This window comes from Sinohyriopsis cumingii, chromosome 3 (genome assembly GCF_028554795.1).
Source record: "Sinohyriopsis cumingii isolate HCF-2022 chromosome 3, ASM2855479v2, whole genome shotgun sequence".
In the NCBI taxonomy this organism is placed as follows: domain Eukaryota; kingdom Metazoa; phylum Mollusca; class Bivalvia; order Unionida; family Unionidae; genus Sinohyriopsis; species Sinohyriopsis cumingii.
Window position 1 is genome coordinate 109,718,892 of NC_142963.1, and position 19,448 is coordinate 109,738,339.

At 36.1% G+C, this 19,448-nt stretch overlaps 1 protein-coding gene across 1 annotated transcript in view; it reads right to left on the bottom strand.

Moving 5' to 3' along the window:
- The window catches only part of LOC149803562 (putative ATP-dependent RNA helicase DDX46), a 100,245-nt gene that overhangs the window by 27,835 nt on the left and 52,962 nt on the right, over positions 1-19,448 (bottom strand). Inside the window, exons 14-18 of the mRNA XM_089953293.1 lie at positions 19,156-19,383; positions 16,184-16,287; positions 9,006-9,168; positions 6,996-7,145; positions 5,694-5,795 (exon numbers count right to left, since the gene is read on the bottom strand). Coding sequence (XP_089809419.1) covers positions 5,694-5,795; positions 6,996-7,145; positions 9,006-9,168; positions 16,184-16,287; positions 19,156-19,383 — 747 coding nt within the window. The remainder of the gene's footprint in view (positions 1-5,693; positions 5,796-6,995; positions 7,146-9,005; positions 9,169-16,183; positions 16,288-19,155; positions 19,384-19,448) is intronic.

Consider the following 19,448-nt stretch of genomic DNA (forward strand, 5'->3'; position numbering starts at 1 on the left):
AAGAGAAAAATAGGTCACATGGAAAATGAGTGGCTACCGGATTCAATCTGGGACTTTTAACTACCTGAATTTAACTCTGTCCTCACAAAAGGTTGGCAGAGCAGAGTTACTAGTGTTGAGATATTGATTACACCTCAAGTCATGCATGGAAAAAAAGTAGAATTCCAATTAAATTGCTGAATATAAAACTGGAAAATTGGTGTTTCATAACATGGCCACTAAACTATGCTGACAGTTGCTTGGAGTTGTATCAATGGTACTAGGACAAAATGATAGCGGACAAAATGGTACGGACAAAATGGTATGGACAAAATGTAAAGTGGACATAATGGTATTGATAAAAAGGTGCAGACAAAATGGTACGGATAAAATGGTATGGGACAAAATGGTACTAGGATTAACTGGTATAGACAAAATGGTATGGTTAAAATGTTGCAGACAAAATGGTATGGGACAAAACGGGATAAAATGGTACATGTATTAGAATTTCGATTGCTAATGAAAATAATAATTACCTAAAATCATAATAAAATTTAATTTTTATACACATATTAAAATATTCACGTATCCATAAACTGAAAAAGATACCAATACAAATGATTTTTATTAAATTCATGTAACTTCGGAAATGTTAATTGTATTTTATTTTAAAACTGGTAAGAATTACGAGAACTGTCTATATTGCATAAACTTAGTGTTGGTCTGCCGTGCAAAATTTTCACAACTTGTACGAGTGACATTTTCCAAACTGTGTGAGTTGAATCTAAAATATAGCCAATCTGGCATCAGACAAAGCTGACAGTTTAGAGTAGAATAAACAAAATTGCAGTGAGTTACAACAGTATTGTATGGCATATAGAGTTTATCGATCAAAGTATCAAAGTGAACTGTGCTAACATCTGGGGTGCCTTAATTTTTGTAGTTTGAATCTAAAACTGAAAACAGTTGCATATCATTTTAAGAGGACTTTATTGTCTTGATTATTTAATTTTTAAACTTGTAAAAACATTTCATCATGTTAGAATATGTTACTTCTCCAAAAGGTTTCGCAAGCTTGTATTTCAAGGTTATTTATTTACCAAGACCACTGATGGCAGTGATGGCAAGGAGCTCTGGCATTGTGAAAGAAGAACGTGCAAGGCACAAATTCATACACAAGCGAATGTAATCGTTCTTGAAGTTGGAGTTCATAATCACATGGTAACGCATGGGCAAGTCGAGGTTGAAACAGCTCGTGCCAACATGAAAAGGAGAGCAGAAACAACTGAAGAAGCAACAAGATCGATTGTTCACAATGAATTGCTGAGTGTTGCAGTTGCAGCCGCTCATCTACTTCCAAAACAAGCAACCTTATCACGAGATGTACAAAGGCATCGTCAAATGGCTGGACCGAATGATCAACAAGACATTATGGTTTATTCTCAGACACAGAGCAACCACCCATTCATCCGTGTCAACCGAGATAACATGAAAACAAATTACTGTAAATGAATAATCGACATCAGAGGTTTTGTACTTGTCTTTTGTCATATATCTTTACAGTTTGCGCTTTATTTTTCTTGAATTGCTTGTTTATTTTAAAATTGTTTGTATAGGTAATTATTATAAATCATCCATGGTCAGTTCACAATAGCAGCCTATTAATGTTAGTAAAAACTTGTGTTCTTTTACATTTCGTATTAATAAAATTGTCTGAACCATTTAATCCTAGTACCATTTTGTCCCATACAATTTTGTCCGCATCATTTTATCCATACTAATTTGTCCAATACCATTATGTCCACTTAACATTTTGTCCATACCATTTTGTCCGGCCACCGTATCAATGGATTATTACAGAATTTGTGTGCTACTTGGAGAATTTGTGGAGTAACTATTACTGACAGAATTTATACTAGTGACAGTGAGCTTATGCTTCTGACAGAATTTATAATAGCATAGTGAGTTAATGCTTCTGTCAGACAGAATTTATACTAGTGATAGTGAATTTATGCTGCTGACAGAATTTATACTAGTGATAGTGAGCTTATGCTGCTGACAGAATTTATACTAGTGATAGTGAATTTATGTTCTGACAGAATTTATACTAGTGATAGTGAATTTATGCTGCTGACAGAATTTATACTAGTGATAGAGTTTATGCTTCTGACAGAATTTATACTAGTGATAGTGAGCTTATGCTGCTGACAGAATTTATCTAGTAATGTAGAGAGTTTATGCTTCTGACAGACTTTATACTAGTGATAGTAAGCTTATGCTGCTGTACTTGTGATATTGAGAGTTTATACTGTTTAAGATTTATACTACTGATATACCAAATGTATGCTGCTGACAGAATCTATCCAGTGATGTAGTGAGTTTATGCTGCTGACAGAATTTATATTAGTGATACAGAGTTTACGCTGTTGACAGAATTTATCCAGACATGACTTTGGTATTCCATAAAAAAGCTGAAAATTTGAAAGGGGGGTTTGGGGGTCACCCCCAAACAGGGTCTCGAGGGGCAGCAAAAATGCATTTACAATCATAAAAATCTGCTCCTGGTGCAACTTACAATCATAATTTATAACAAAACAATCATTTGAAAAACTAACAAACTTACCAAATTTGTTCAGCTTGACTCAAATAATTTCACAGTATTTACTGTCACATGAATCTGTTCTCCAATACTACTGGTGCTCAAGTTATTTCATGTGCATGTCAGTGTTATCATCACAATTTAGTAACAATAATTTCTCAATTTTTGCAGCAAATATATTATACTTCTCTCTATTCATAACAAATCTGTAAAATAAACACCCAAGTACATCAATTATATACAAATAATCCCATACATTCACTTGTCTTTTTTGCCAATGGACACAACCTGTTGATAAGCCAGTCAAGCTCTTTTTGTCGCTTTGGCAAAGATTTCTTTTAGCCTTCCTTTCTGACTGACTTTTTTGGCTCAATGTCCAATCGTATCTTTTCCTTCTCAATGAGAGCCTTTTTCCTTTCAAGCTGGTGCTTGTATTGGCGACATGCAGTGCACATATTCTGACAGAGAGCTATATCTGTTCTCTCATGCAAGACCTCTTTCTTCTTATCGTAATTAATTGCACTTTTTCCAGATGCCTTTTGAGCTTCAATTTTTCCAAATGCAGCTTATTTTTGTTGATGCTATTCCAAACTCTTCCAAACGTGATTACCATAGAGCAGAGGTCATAAAATGCCAGTCCTCTAGCGTTCAGTTTTCTTATAAACTGACCAACTAAATTTCCATTTACTTTTCGCTCCAGCCATTCCCATTTACATATGTTTTTTAAACCTTTTTCTAAACCTCTTGTGTCATGGTCTCTCTCAACAACTTGGGATGTCATGTTTTGCAAGGATGCTTTTTCTTTCCATTGCCATCAGTTTCCATTACACGAAGATTCACTGGATGAACTTAAACTTTTGACCAATCAGAATACTCTTTACGAGAGTCATGGGCTAACTAATATATGGAATGAATAAATTACAAGGGTCGTTGCGGAATGGGACTGAACAGACTGGTTTGAGAAAAGAGAAAAGTGGAATTCAGCTTTAAAAAGGAGAAAATCATGTCTGATTTATACCAGTCATTGAGAGTTTATGCACAGATAGAATTTATACTTGTGATATAGAGTTTATGCTACTGACAGAATATATACCAGTCACTGAGAGTTTATGCTACTTACAGAATTTATTCAAGTAATTTTGAGAGTTTATGATGCTTACAGAATATGTGCTCATTGTACTCAGGGAATGTGTGCTGATAATAAAATTTGTTCCAACAGATATACCAATATGGGTAGAGGAAAGAATTGTGATTTGGAGGTGTGTGTGTGTGTGTGTGTGAGACTCTAGGGACATTAGATGTCAGAAGGTGGGGGAAAAGCACCTCTGAAGCAACACTTGTCCTGAATTCTCAACTTGGTTTTAATGGCTTCTCTTAATAGAACAAGAGTACTGTGAATATGGAACAAGAGTGCTGTGAATATGTAACAAGAGTACTGTGAATACATAACAAGAGTAGTGTAAATACAGAACAAAAGTACTGTGAATAAAGAACAAGAGTACTGTGAATACAGAACAAGAGTAGTGTGAATACAGAACAAAAGTACTGTGAATAAAGAACAAGAGTACTGTGAATACAGAACAAGATTACTGTAAATACTGAACAGGAGTACTCTGAATAAAAAACAAGAGTACTGTAAATACGGAACAAAAGTACAGTGAATACAGAACAAGAGTACTGTGAATACGAAACAAGAGTACTGTGAATATGGAACATTATATGCCCACCTATTTGTGAATTTTACTGAAAGCTAATGTAGAAAACCAAATGTCTTATTTTAGACCATTGCAGCCTTTATGTTTCATCTGTGGAATAAACTCTGTAGCACATTTCCTTCTAATATCAGCCTCTTCCAAGTTTAATATGATCATGTGGTGTGTTATTCAAGTTATTCTACATAAACCTTTGCCCTTGTTTGTGTCACAGTGACTTTGACTTTTGGACTCCAAACTCAAAATATGTCTGTCTTTTCCAATATACAAGGTATCTACAAGGTTTGGTCAAGGTATGTGGTTTAAATATAAACTTACAGTGCAGAAACCTTTATTTTTTTATTAGACAACCAAAAACTGTGCAAAAACAATTTTTATTGGAGTCACAATGACCTTGACCCATGACAATTTGACCTCAACTTAATAAGCTTCATTTTTACCTTAATGCAAGCCAGCGAAAAAATCTGGTCATGAAGTGTGGTCTTGAACAAAACATTATTCTTCTTGCAGTTACAGTGATCTTGACATATGACCTTCTGGCCCTCAAAACAATATCCTTCTTTCTTGCCTAAAAGATTATGCATCCCAAACATTTAGGTACATAGTCTAATGTATTAAAAGCAAAACATTAGATCTGTGATGTGGAAATTCATATTTATATTACTTTCAGTGTGAAAATCTTGTGTATTTCCTTGCACACTTTTGTAAAATCTACATGCTTCATTGTCTCAATAGTGAGTTGCACCTTGAGCACCCAGGGGATATTACCACACCCCAAAGTACAAGTGTCCCCATAAATTTAAAAATTCCCATACTTTTGATTATTATAAGGGGAAAGAGATACACAATATGTCCATCAGATAGCTCAACCATGGCGCAACTCTACTGACATGTCTGACCAAGTCCAACATTCCTCCATATGCAATGCTAGAATCTCTAGTACAGATATTGCTGAAAGCATAGTCTTTGCATAGTCATGAATTGGAAAACATCAGAAAAGTTAAGTAATATTTTAATTATTGGGACAAATTGAGACATTACTTCAATAGCATATTGCTAACCATTTCCTTATTCAAATAAGACCAGATAGACTGGTCCTCTGTACCTAGCATCCTGGAAGAAATCATTCAGGATGGGTCTCAGTTAATGGCAATAGAACCAGTGGCTGTATCTGTTCATACCCAAGAAATTTTTACCACTAATAATGCAATTTTCTCATGATTTTGACAAGGCACTCCCACCCCAACAAAGAAAATGGATCAAAATCTAAGGTGCAGATTTTCAGTAAAAAAAAAGTTGGAAAAACAGCTAAAAGAGAAGATGTTGACATCTCTATATTTAACATGAACAGAATTGGGGTTAATTAAAAAATATGCATTGCTGCCAGAATTGGTGTTACGTACAGGATTTGGAGCCCCTTGCTGATTTGAAGCTGAGACAAGTGGCTTGGCAACGTCTGTAACTCTCTTCCTACTGGCAAACATGTCCTCAATCTGCTGCTCAATCTGACAAACAGAAAAGTGAAAATTATACAGTGGTCACTGCTTTTCATTTAGAAACAATTTTTTTAACTTATATACTAATTTAAAATCACATTAATATTTGCACACAAAATCTATGCAAACACAGCAGTGGATTCTCAGTTAAGAGTGAGGGACTCATAATCCACGACTCACAGGTTTGAATCCAATGAACACATCAACTATGCAAAAACTACCAGTTCAGGCAAAACCACCTTGGCTTCCTGAGTTCACTTCTTGATCAATTCTGTTCCTATCATTACTTTTAAGTCACCTTTATACACAATGAGATATCAAATATACTGTATATACTCTCTTACAATTCAGGTCCATCTGCAAACATAAAAAAACCCAGATCTGCCATCACATAATAAGCTGTAAAGTCTGGTCCATGCAGTTTGTTAAGAGTATTCGGCAGAAGAAAAAAACACAGACAATGACCTGCCATGCATATTGCATCAGCAGATCAGTGTCTATCTCACTTGCAGCTGTAAATAAAACAAAACGTTAAAACCCTTAGTTACTTCTGTAATACGAAATAAAAAATAAAGTGACATACTGATTCCCAAGACAGTGGGTGATGTGATGTATTGATTCCCCAAACAGTGGGTGATGTTGTGATGTACTGATTCCCCAGACAGTATGTGATATTGTGATGTACTGATATCCCAGACAGTAGGTTAAGTCGTGATGTAATGATTCCCAAGACAGTGGGTCATGTTGTGATGTACTGATATCTCCAGCAGTAGGTGAAGTTGTGATGTACTGATTCCCTATACAGTGGGTGAAATTATGACTTACTGACTACCAAGACAGCATGTGATATTATGAGCTAATGATTCCCCAAACAGTGGGTGAAGTTGCGAGCAATTTTTTCCCTAGACAGTAGGGTGACATGATATAATGATTTCCCATACAGTGGGTGATATTGTGAGGTACTGATTCCCCAGACAGTGGGTGATATTGTTAGGTACTGATTCCCCAGAGTGTGGGTTATGTTGTGAGGTACCGATTCCCCAGACAGTGGGTGATATTGTGAGGTACTGATTCCCCAGAGTGTGGGTGATGTTGTGAGGTAATGATTCTCCAGAGTGTGGGTGATATTGTTAGGTACTGATTCCCCAGACAGTGGGTGATATTGTGATGTACTGATTTCCCAGACAGTGGATGTTTGCAGTAACTTACATCCTGGCTGGCATCTTCATCATCTGAATCTTGCAGACCTAGTGCTGCTTTTTGAAGCTTCTTCCTCTCATCAGCCAAGTGTGCTTCTGTCTCATCAAACTTGAAACCCTTTCCACTGAATCCACTGCTTTTCTTGATCGTTTTGCCTTCCTGTTTTTTAATGAGAAGATAAGATTTTACATACTTCAGCACAAATGATATATTTTAACCATTCCTTAAGATTTCATAAGCCATGGTTGCTTAGTGGTTACTCATCACCAGAAGGGAGCAAGTTTGACTTATACCCAGACCAGGATAGGCTGACCACTGTGGAGTAATTTTATCTGAGGTAAGCTTTGTGGAACTTTAAAAGCAGTTCTCTAGAAGATATTAAATATGTAAATGAAACTGAAAATTGCATTCAGGACAAAATAACAATATACCTCATTAGATTACCTTGGATATAACAACAATTTACCCAACTCAGATATAAGACTGACTATATCTGGCTCATTATTACTGAAAGTCTTTTGATTGAAATTTGTGGTAAACCATTTCATATGCTTTAAATAAAAGGAAATCTAAACTAAAACAAGAACAAGAACTTATTAAAGAAATACAATCATAAGAGAATGGCATTTCTGCTGAAAATACTGTTTTAAAGCTGTCACTGTGAAAAAAGAAAAGAGTTAAAAATATAAGGAAGGATAAACTACAATATCATCTGGTCATAGGTAAATGGGTGTAGGAGGATGAGAAGCCAACATATTTTGGCAACCTGAAAAGTAGAAATTACATGACAAAGCCAATTTCAAAGTAATAAATGATAAAAAGGATTAAAATTAATCAATCTGACATCCTTAACAAATTTGTAAGATAAAGTTTATAACAAGGAAAATGAAACAGAGGACAGATTCAAATGATCTTCAAATTTACAACATTCCCAAGTTTGACTAAGACAATACTTAAAATGAGAGTGAAAATGTACCAGAAAAAGGTTGAAGATAGTTTTGAAAAACATGAAAAATAATTAAAGTCCTGATCAGAATTTCACAGCACAGTTTATGAAAATCTTCTGAATTGATATTGGTGAATCTGTAGTCAGGGTAATTAAGGAAGCATATAACACTGAAGCATTTTCAAGTTTTGTGACATGGAATTTTAACTTGTATACCCAAGAAAGATGAATCACAAGAGTATTACAAAACTGATTCCCTACATTATTACTTAATGTTGTTTACAAATCAGCATGAGGATGTTTCACAAAAAGCATAAAGTCAGTACTGAATTATATATAGACAGAAAAATAACACACCAAATCTTTCTCTTTCAGCTTTTTAATTTTTTGTTACATCACTAGATCTAATAGCTAGTTTGTATGTGTAATGATTGTATGGGTAGAGACTTTAATATTTGTGGTCTGATCCCACTGTCAGTTTGTACCTGAAATGATATGTCTGAAACAACAACAACAAAAAAATGCAGATATTTTTCTTTTAATTTCACATATACATTAGCATCTTAACAAATAATAATATCAATATTTTATGATCAGTGTATATCTTTATTTCTACATAAAATTATTTTGTATGGAATGCCTCCTTCTTCTTTTTTATGACAAAGAATGAATAAAAAAATAATACACACACTGCAATTGTGGACGTTTTTTTGTTTCAAACTCATCTGTATTTTGAAATTAAAAACCGGACTTTAAACACAGAATTATTATAAGACCATCAGTCTAGAGACTGTTTTTTGTTCACAAAAGGGTTGCACCAGTACAAATGTACTTATGGATTTTGGTTCTTGTGGTTAATGAGTGCTATCCTAGCTATGAAGATTTAGTTTGTATTTGCTTATGTTCTGACATTAAGAGGTAAGCAGCTTTAACAGTATAATTGATCAGTCCATCATTCTGGAAAATAGAGAAGAATCAGAATCCCTTTTGTATATATATATATATATATATATATATATATATATATATATATATATATACACATATACATACACACACACACACACACTTACAGCTTTGGCTCTCTCTTTATAGTCATTCCACAACTGCTGAAGGTCCTGTGGTATTGGAAATCCAGACAGTTCCAGAGCTTTAATGATGTCCCCTGCATATCTCTCCTGTTCCCGAGTTATGAATGTAAAGGCATATCCCTTGTTCCCAGCTCTTCCTGTACGCCTGCAAATGTTCATATCCAAACTGACTGGCAATCTCATTTAAGTTGCAGCATTTTATTCTAAGTTGATCTTAGTAGGAATAATTTACTTAAACATCCCAAAAAGATCATAATCCACAATAAAATAATTTACTTAAAACAACCTTAAAGGTAATATAATCCATGACAAATAAAAATGTGAATCAAGAGTAAATACTTCTGCTGTATTTTATCTTATATCTTACTGCATCTTATATGGGGGTTTTGTTGGAGAGAATTTTTTTGAGTCATAATAATTCTATTGATTTCTCAAGTAAATCAGATCATAGCCATTGATACATGTTAACAATGGATGTCACAAGTTCTGTCAAAACTATGATCAAACTGCACCAGCAATGTTAGGCTGTCTAGCGCCATACAAAAGGTCATATGAAGAATTATTTAAAAGTGGTAAAAGATTTTGTATCGACCAGCAATATAAAACTAAAGAGTAGAAGGTAAATCGACCATATGTTAAAGCTTCCCCATCAAAAGGGGATGTAAAAAAGTATATGTTAATGAAGACAGATGAAAAGGTACTGAAAATAAGGGAGACGGTATATACATTACATAAAACTGCTCATGGTGATGGCATAAAAGTTACAGTTTTTAATAAATGTTTACTTCTTTCAGGAATTCTATATTATTAGTCATGTCCACTGTATCAAAAAGTTCCTTCATGTCATGCACATTGTAATACTGATTGCTTGTAGGTTGCAGGTCATAAAGTGTTTAACAGTGAATGGTTCATTGCAAGAAACACACTCTGGTGGGTCTTTGCCTTTTAGTATGTGTGAGCGGGTTATATACGTATGACCAACTCTAATTCTTGCAATGACTACCTCCTCTCTATGGATGGTTCCATAGGAAGGAGTCCATTCTCCTATGGTTGGCTTGATGGCATGAAGTTTAGTATTCACTGCATCATTCCACGACGCCTGCCACTTCTGACATAAAGACTCTTTGATACTAGGTTTAAAATCAGTATATGGTATTTTAAAATCAGATGGTTCTTGGGATAGGGCCATTTTAGCAGCGTGATCTGCTTTTTCATTACCTTTAATACCAATATAGCTAGGTAACCAAAAGTATACTATGTTGTGGGAGTTACTCAGTTCAGTATTTTTGATGAGAATATTGATTAGTAATTGGTTCTCCAGTTTTCTATTGTGTAGTGACTTAAGTACCAATAGTAAGTCAGAGAAGATGATGCTGTTTAAAATATGTTTGTTTTCGATATATTGCAGAGCAAGGTCTAGTGCTCTGATTTTGGCTGAAAAAATTGATGTGCCATTTGGTAAGCAAACTTGTGTTGTGTATTTTTCACTAAAGAAGGCAGCAGCAGTCTTTTCCTCATCCTTTGATCCATCAGGATAAATTCTTGTATAGTTTTTAAATTCAGTGACAGTGAGCAGTTCATGATAAGAGTTGTGGAAGATGGAAGGGTTTGTCTCAGACTTTTTTCCATCGTGAAGTGTAGAAAGTACTTTTGGTTATTTATGTAGGCAGGTAGTTGTTTCGGCGACAAATGTTTTCTGAATTTTAGAAAGATCAATTTTGCTACTGTCAAGGAAGGATGATATTATAATGCCAAAGGAAGTTATGGCAACCGATTTTATTTTCGTATAAGGTTTTGTATTTGGGTTGAAAAACAGCCAAGCTGGGTTCAGAGGGTTTGATCTTAATTTGATAGCATACTGTACAGAAAGCATACTGTGCAGAAAACATTTCTCTACGATGTGATAAAGGTGGTTTGTTCGCTTCAGCAAGAAGGCTTTCACATGGGGATGTCTTAAATGCTCCCAGAGCGAGTCTTATTCCCTGATGATGAATTAGGTCAAGCATCTTCAAATATGACTCCCTAGCTGAACCATAAACAATGCAACCATAGTCCCGTTTGGAGCAAATAAATGTTCCATACAAACTGAAGATGACTTTTCTATCAGCACCCCAGTCAGTGTGTGCTACTACATAAAGCAGATCTAGAGATTTCAAGCATTTAGCTTTCAAGTTCTTTAGGTGTGCATTAGAAGTCAGTTTTATGTCAAAGATAATACCTAAAAACTTTCCTCAACAACTGGAATAGGTGTTCCATCCAGCATGAGTTTAGGTTCATCATGATGTCTTCGTAACTGACAGAAATGCATACATACCATTTTTGATTTCCGTAACTGACAGAAATACATACATACCATTTTTCATTTTGAGAATTTGAAACCGTTAGTAGTGGCCCAATTCTGAATCTTGTTGATATTTTGTTGTAGTTGTCTCTCAATTGTATGCATGTGCTTTGATCAATAATATATTTGAAAATCATCAATGTATAAGGAGCAATCCACACCAGGAGCTAAACACTTGGTGATGCTACTGATTTTGATGTTGAAGAGCGTCACAGATAAAATACTGCCCATGGCACACCCATCTCTTGCTCCTGCATATCCGAGAGGGAAGAGCCCACTCGTACCTTGAATTCTCTGTCTGAGAGAATGTTTGATATGAAAAATGGACAGGCAGCCTTTCAGACCCAGATCTTGCAAGTCATTTAGTATCCCATACTTCCATGTCGTGTCATAGGCCTTTTCTAAATGAAAGAAAGCCGCTACTAAATGTTCCTTCTTGATAAATGTGTCACGAATAAATGTTTCTAGTCTAACTAAATGATCATTGATGCTATGGCCATAATGAAAGCCACTTCAGAATGGAGATATTAAATTGTAAGTTTCCAAGTACCATACAAGCCAAGAATTGATCATTCGTTCCATTGTTTTGCACACACAGCTTGTCAGTGCAATGAGTCAATAGCGGCAGACTCTGCGCTATCTTTACCTGGTTTGGGAACTGGTATTACTGTTGCTTCTTTCCAAATCTTAGATAATTTACCAGTAATCCATAAATCATTTAAGATTTTCAAAAGAGATGTTAAAGATGATTCTGGAAGGTGTTTCAAAAACTGGTAATGTATTTTGTCAGGCCCAGCACATGTATCATGGGCCTTGTCTAAAGTCTCCATAAGCTCCAGTAGTGAGAACAGTTGGTTACAACTTTCTGAGTTGTTGGATGAGAATTTTAAACATGACTTTTCTTTTTGATTTTTTAATCTTCAGAAGGTTTCTGAATAATTAATGATGAGGAATTTATTTTAGAGAAACTGTCAGCAAGAATATTTGCTATGTCACGTTTTGAACTAAAATTGTTATCGCTCAGCTTCAGATGTCAGAGAGAAATGCGTTTTTTCTTTCCATTTATTTTGCGAATATTGTCCAAAACTTTCTTAATACAGGAACGAGAGTTTAAAGAAGATACATATTTCTTTCAAGATGCTCGTTCACTTTCTTTGATTGTGCGGCGAGCTTTTGCCTGGAGAATAAGGTATTTACTTAAATTTTGGGCATCAGACAATTGTTAAATTTTTTCAATGCTTCTCAACATTGTCTAATGGCTTTCTTAAATTCCTTAGTGACCCAACGTTTTTGGATTCTTTTACAGTTCGGTGAGGACTTGGGAATGGATTCTTCTGCAATCTCGATTAAAATAGAAGTAAAATGTTGAATAGGGTCATTAACATTGCAAACTGTATCCTCATTCAGCCTAGTTTTACAGAGTGTTTCAAACTTAGCCCAGTCGGCCTTCTTTATATTCCATTGTGGAATTGCATCATCAATAGTAGAGTTAGTATTTTCAAGGGAGATTGGAAAGTGATCACTGCTGTGAAGGTCATCAGTGACCTTCCATTCATAATCCAGAAGCAGTGAAGGAGAACAACTTGTCAAGTTGATACATGTGTATGTATCTGTTCCTGCGTGTAAATATGTCAGTTATTTGGTGTTATATAGACACAAATCGCATCTAAAAATTAACTCTTCTACTTTGTGGCCTCTGTCACTTATGTGATTTGATCCCCATAAAATGTTGTGGGCATTAAAATCAAGTAAAGCAACGGGCATGGGAAGTTGTTGAACAAAACTGTCTAATTCGTTTGGGACTAGGTTGGTGTTAGGTGGTAAGTAAATAGAACAAAAGGTAATCACTCGATGAAAAGTGATGCTTACAGCAATGGCTTACAAATTTGTTTTAGGAGATGACACTATGAGGGGCTATATTGTTCACAACAGAAACTCCTCCTGAGGCCCTGTCAACATTATGAAAGAAGGTGTTAAACAGTGAGTAGTTTTTAAGTGTTTGTGTGTGTGTGATTTGGATTTTTAACATAGCTTTAACAATTTGTCAGTCATATCGCTACGATGTCTGCAGTGTGACAGTTTATGGTGATGTCTAGCACTGGGGCATCATGCTGCAGACATGTAGCATGATATCCTACCCTGTCACATTATCCTGACCCCAGGCCAACCAGTCCTAACACTAACTTCTTAATGCTGAGTGCCAAGCGAGGCAGCTGTTAGTACCATTTTTGTAAGTCTTTGGTATTACTCGGCTGAGATCAAACCCATGACCTCCCGCAATCGGGGCGGTTAGTTTTTATGTGTGATGTTATCCGTATGTTTCGAGAATGTTTCCTGAAGGCATAGTACTGCAGGATCATGTTCATTTAAAAGCAGGAGATTATCAATGTAGTTGGCTTTAAGTCCTCGACAGTTCCATTGTATGATGGTTTTCTTCATTATAAGTTTAAATTGAAGATTGTGGAGCTAGGTTAGACCATTCGCAGAGGCAATCTGTGTAATTATTTCTCTGGAGGAAGTACAGAGGTGAATTTTTTTGTTGGTAGGTCTGTAGCTACCTTGAGCACATGGATCAGTTTCTTCTGCATCCATGCTCTCAATGTCTCCAGACCTGTTATAAAGTCTGATGGTGTCATCTGACCCCTTTTGCTACCTATTTCCTTGAGATTTGTTTTTATTCCTTGGTGATTTCGGTGGTGGGGTGTTAATGAAAGTTGTTTGAGTAGATGCTGTGTTTTTCTGTGCTTGGTAATGGTGTGTGTGCTAGAGCTTGATGTTGAATCGGGTGGATCTCTCTGTGTTTCAGCCTCCTTTGTTGTTCTGGGATTGTTCTTCACTACAGTGGAGAAGGATGGGCCAGGATGGGCTGTTTTGGCCAGTACAAGTTTTCTGGCTTCTGGATAAGGAATGTTAGATGTGTACTTTACCCTCTGTATTTTCTTCTCCTGTTTTCCAATATCACAATCCTTGGAAGTGGCGTGCTGCTCCTTTCAAAAGATGACATAATGTGGAGTTGCTTTACACTCAGATTCCTGATGAGAATGGTCTCCGCTTCAGCTTTTTGAGTAATGGTCTTTGTGATGGCCATATTTCTGACACATCGAAGGGGGTTCGGTATGTAGATCTCTACTTTCACTTGCAAAAAGTCAAGTTTGACCACTCTGGGTACTGATGGTTTGTTGAAGGTCAATACAATGGTGTTGGTGTCCTGCAGATTGTTCTAAGGACTGCAGTGACACCTTAATTTTTCATCCCTTCAATGATATCTGTGTCGCTGACTCCAGCCAAGTCACGACAGCGAATCACACCTTTGGACGTATTGAGTGTTGTCTGAGCGAATGAGGTCAATGGAATATCGAAGAAAGTTTTCATTTTCTTTATATTTTCTGTTTGACCTCGTTGCTCACACTCAACAAGAAGGCAACCCGATTTCAATTTTTTTTAACACTTTTTGGTGTTCTGATTGATCCTGCAATTGTCTTTTCAATCACAAAGGGAGAGAGTGCAGAAAGCGGTTTTAAGGCATCTTTAGATTGCATAACCATGAATCATTAAAATGACTCCACATTACAGGGTTTGTCATCTCAGTCATATACTGCTCCCCGCCCACCATGAAGCCCAACAAGAGGACACTTTTTAAGTGCCAGGGATACACAGATGCTATACTCAATAGTAAAATTACCTCCTGATTGACCCATTAAGCCACCGCCTTCTAGGAAGGCTTCTAAGACTTGGGAAAGGGAAAGTTAAAGGGATAAAATGTAGGGGCAACAGTGGTATCAAAAGCGATACAAAGAGAAAGAGTGTGAGTGAGTTAACAAAGACTTCTTAGGGCTCGGCGTGACCAGCCGATTTGTCAAGACTAGGCCCATCCCCACCACCTGTCTAGATGAGGTAGAGGCCAAAGCAGTGTATTGCATTGGAAGGCCTCTGTTCAACTACCAGGATCCTTTCCTCCTCCAACACGGGATGCAACCCACGGTAAAAAGTTTGCCTCTATTTAGTCACCTCTTGCAACACGTAGTGAGGACACGTTAGACTAATTCTACAACCTCTGACCCGCAGGGGGTCCTTGCTTTGCAGAAGGATGGACTAGACTGACAAAGGGGCTAAAAGCATCAGCCAAAAACTAACCTGAGTTGGTTAGCTTGATCCTGGGTAGCTCAAACATAGACAACTAATCAAACTGTCTTTTAAGTCACAACGGAGTCTCTGTACTTTGTATAGAAAAAAGCTCCAGTTGGCTTGAATAGCTCTCCCCCAAACTTTCAAACTAAATCTGCTGACGCTTGTTTCAACAATCAGTAGTATTCATTCTTCCAGCCTTGATCTACCCAGCTGTTCTTCAATGAATGCCTGCATAACCACAGGGAACATGTCATATACACTGATCGCTCACCTATAAAGATTGCATTAGGAAAGTGAGGCTTATTTGCAGAACCAACAGCAGAAGTCAGCTGCTTGAAATGAACGTCTAATTAAAAGTTGAAGTGAAAGCTTTACTGACAGGCTCAATCAAAATCTGACTGATCCTTGTTTGCTCCATTTTCAATTATTGTTTAGCCTTGCTGCCATTCCTTAGCCCCCACCCATCTCTAATTTGTATTGGTAAATTAAACTCTATAGGGTCAATGCTTAAGATTTGGTTGGTAACCATGAATCAGTTGGTTATACATTGCCTAATGTCTATAGCACCAAATATTGACAATAGCTGTCTGTAAGTGTCACTCTTGTTTGTTCACTTGTACTGACTTATTCTGTAACATGGAGTTCAAGCTATATATTCTCTCAAATGGTTGGTATCTACTCCAACACTTACCCACATCTATGTACATAATCTTCATAATGGTTTGGACAGTCATAGTTCACCACAAGGATTAAGTGCTTCACATCAAGGCCTCTGGCTGCAACTGATGTGGCAACCTGTATAAAGAGGACAAGGGTTTCATAGAACAGAGTGTCTTGTCTGCCGTAACTCCAATGTATCTGACTTAAAAAATTTTAACACAAACTTTTAACACAGATGTTTAAGAATATTGCTACTGTCATCAAAAGACTGATGCCTCAACTATCCCTTGAGACCTGGAAGCAATAACAATAATTCAAATAAGTGTAAGACTCATGTAATATACTTAATTCCAGTGTAAAGGAATCAATTTCTTCTTATCAACAAGCTGATTCCATGAATTTATTTTTGTCCATGACCTTGTTTATTATTGACCTTTATTTTATATACAACTTCAAATATGGAGTCATTATCCAGGAGTGAAAAAACTTCAAATTCATAAAGCTGGAGAAGAAAAAAAATCATCATTACTTTAATATGTGCCCTTGACCTTAAAGATATGCCCATAAATGCAACCAGTTTACTCCCCCTATTTCAAACAGCTACAGAGTAAATATATATAAGAGTAAATATATATAGGAATTTCAGATAATACATCTGCCAGATGTTTAATATTCCTCTTTGAAGGCAAAAGTAGGGCAAGTTTTGACTCTTGATAATCTTGGTTATCTTGATCTCTGGTCAAGTTATGTGACCTTGAACTAAACTTGCAGCATACAAACCATTTCATATCCGACTTTCCATGGACATAATGTCTGGCAGTCAGACCCCACAATCTACTGATATCTTTACTATCCTAAGTGCAAGACATCCATAAAAAATGATCATACAAACTCTAGAACAAAGGTTATTGTGCAAAACCTATTTTTCTTCCAGTCACAATGACCTTGGCTTTTGACCGTCTGACACCAAAATAAAAAGGTCACTTGTATACCTTAAATTAAGTTTGGGCAAAATATGGGGATGCTGGATCTAGCCCATCTAACATTAGATTGTGAGGTAATTTCATTAACATTGTAGAAATGTGCATCTTGTGATGACTAACCAAAATTTGTGTAGTGGAAACCCAACCACATACAAATTATTACACATCCCCACCTTAAGTACAAACCCTCCAACATATTCTTCTTTCAGACATAGTAGCTTCATCCCCAAAATCAGTAGATTTTTTTCTTATCCAAAGTGTAAGGCAATCACAAATATTGGTGAAGTACACCATCAAGAACTGAGATTTTTTATGCAGAAACAGTATTTCACTTGTCAATGACCTTGATAATTTTACCTTTGGACCTCAAAGTAAATAGACTAATACCTTACCTTGCTCCAAGAGCAAGACATCAAAAGAATATAGTCTGGATTCGTGATGTAGAACTGAAGTTATTGTCCAGAAACCATTTTTCTTCTTTCAATCAAAGTAACTATGATCTTTGACCTCATGATCCCAAATGCAAGCCATCAACAAAATTTGGGATAGGTCCATGATGAAGAATTAATGTTACTGTCCAGAAACCATTTTTCTTCTTTCAGTCACAGTAACTTTGACCTTTGGACTATGAAATCAAACAGGATTCTTCCTTATCTAAAGTACAAGCTGTTTAAAAAAAATCTGTTAACAGAAGTTGTAGATGAACTTTAGTGAATGTGTTGATCCAAAAAAGTGAACAGAAAGATGGACTAATGGACACCACAACAAGATACACATGCATTATGGTGGATCAATAAAAGTTGTTGACCTATGACCCTGAAATTGAAGTTTGGATTCTTTAAGTGGCACACAATGATTTTTATCAATGATATGTAAGTATCAAGTGTTACCAATTTATCAATGATGTCATTCAGATCACAGAGTAAACAAGAAGAAAAAAAACCTAGTCCCTCAAAGAGACACTCTACAGTTCAAAAAGAATTTCCAGACCATTCTTCCTTTTAACTGTTGAATGTTGAAGCCAGCTTATATTCCTCGGTGATAAGTTTCAAATCAGTCCATGTGGTAGCCATATAGGATGTAAGATCAGCACCATTTTCATTTTGGACAAACTTATAAGAAGTATTTTAATGAAAACCAATGTTCATATGACCAAGCATTCAGGAGGAGTAGCTTTAAACAACATATCAAAATCTGATGCCCAAGTCATTTTTATTTAGGAACAAGTGGACTTCATAAGAAGTCATCTTTTGAAAACACCATGTTGATTTAATTTTATATTCAGAAGATATAGCAAAATCAAGATGTTCAGGATGGCTGCAGTGGTAGCCATAATGGACATGAAGATAGGCACCATCTTATTTACGACAAACTAGACATCATTAGAAACATTTTAGTGAAAATTCCACATTGATTCAAATGGAAACAAACAAGAGTAAAGACAGAGGTCATTATTTTCATTTAGAATCAGCTAAACCTTGGGATGAATTGGGGAAAGTTTCATGGCAATCCTTCAAGTAGTGAACAGTGATAACAAAATTGTACTAATGGACAGACATATGACAGATGACAGATGCTGGACAACAGGCCATCCCATAAACTCTTCTGGTCTTTGATGAATAGAGCTATAAATGTATGGACAGACGAATGAACTGACAGAAAGAAACCAATACGATATATCTAACATTTTGCCAAAAGGCTGGTGGCAATAATCCTCAAAAACTAAAATATATATTATGGGGTGAGAGAAACCCTAGCACTTGCAACTGTCACACTGAGGCAAAGCAATTCAAGTTTGCAGTCGTATGCACCAGGATGATTTTGCCTATTGCAGACCCTAACTACAATCTACATTAGATAAGCTAAACAAAACTCAATCATCAGCCTTCCTTGACTTTGAAATGTTACAGGTCAGTTTCCTAGGTTAAGATCTGAATGACATGCAATTTTCTTATAACTTATTATGGGTTTTGAAAACTTAGTTGCACATGCACTTGCAATAAAGTGGGCAATTACGTACAAGTAGCTTAATATTCCCATTTTTGAAGTCAAGAATGGTACTGTCACGATCATACTGGTCAATGCCTCCATGGAGGGACATGCAGGGGTAGGAATGTTTCATCAGGTCCTTCATGAGGTCATCAGCATGTTCCTGCTTGTCAACAAAGATGAGGACTGACCCCTGCTCCTGATACAGTCCAAGCAACTCGAGTAGCTTCAGAAACTTCTTGTCTTCATCAATAAGAATCTGCAATAAACACATGCACACATTACCAAAAAGATAAACACTAACACTGAAAAACTCTGACCTTG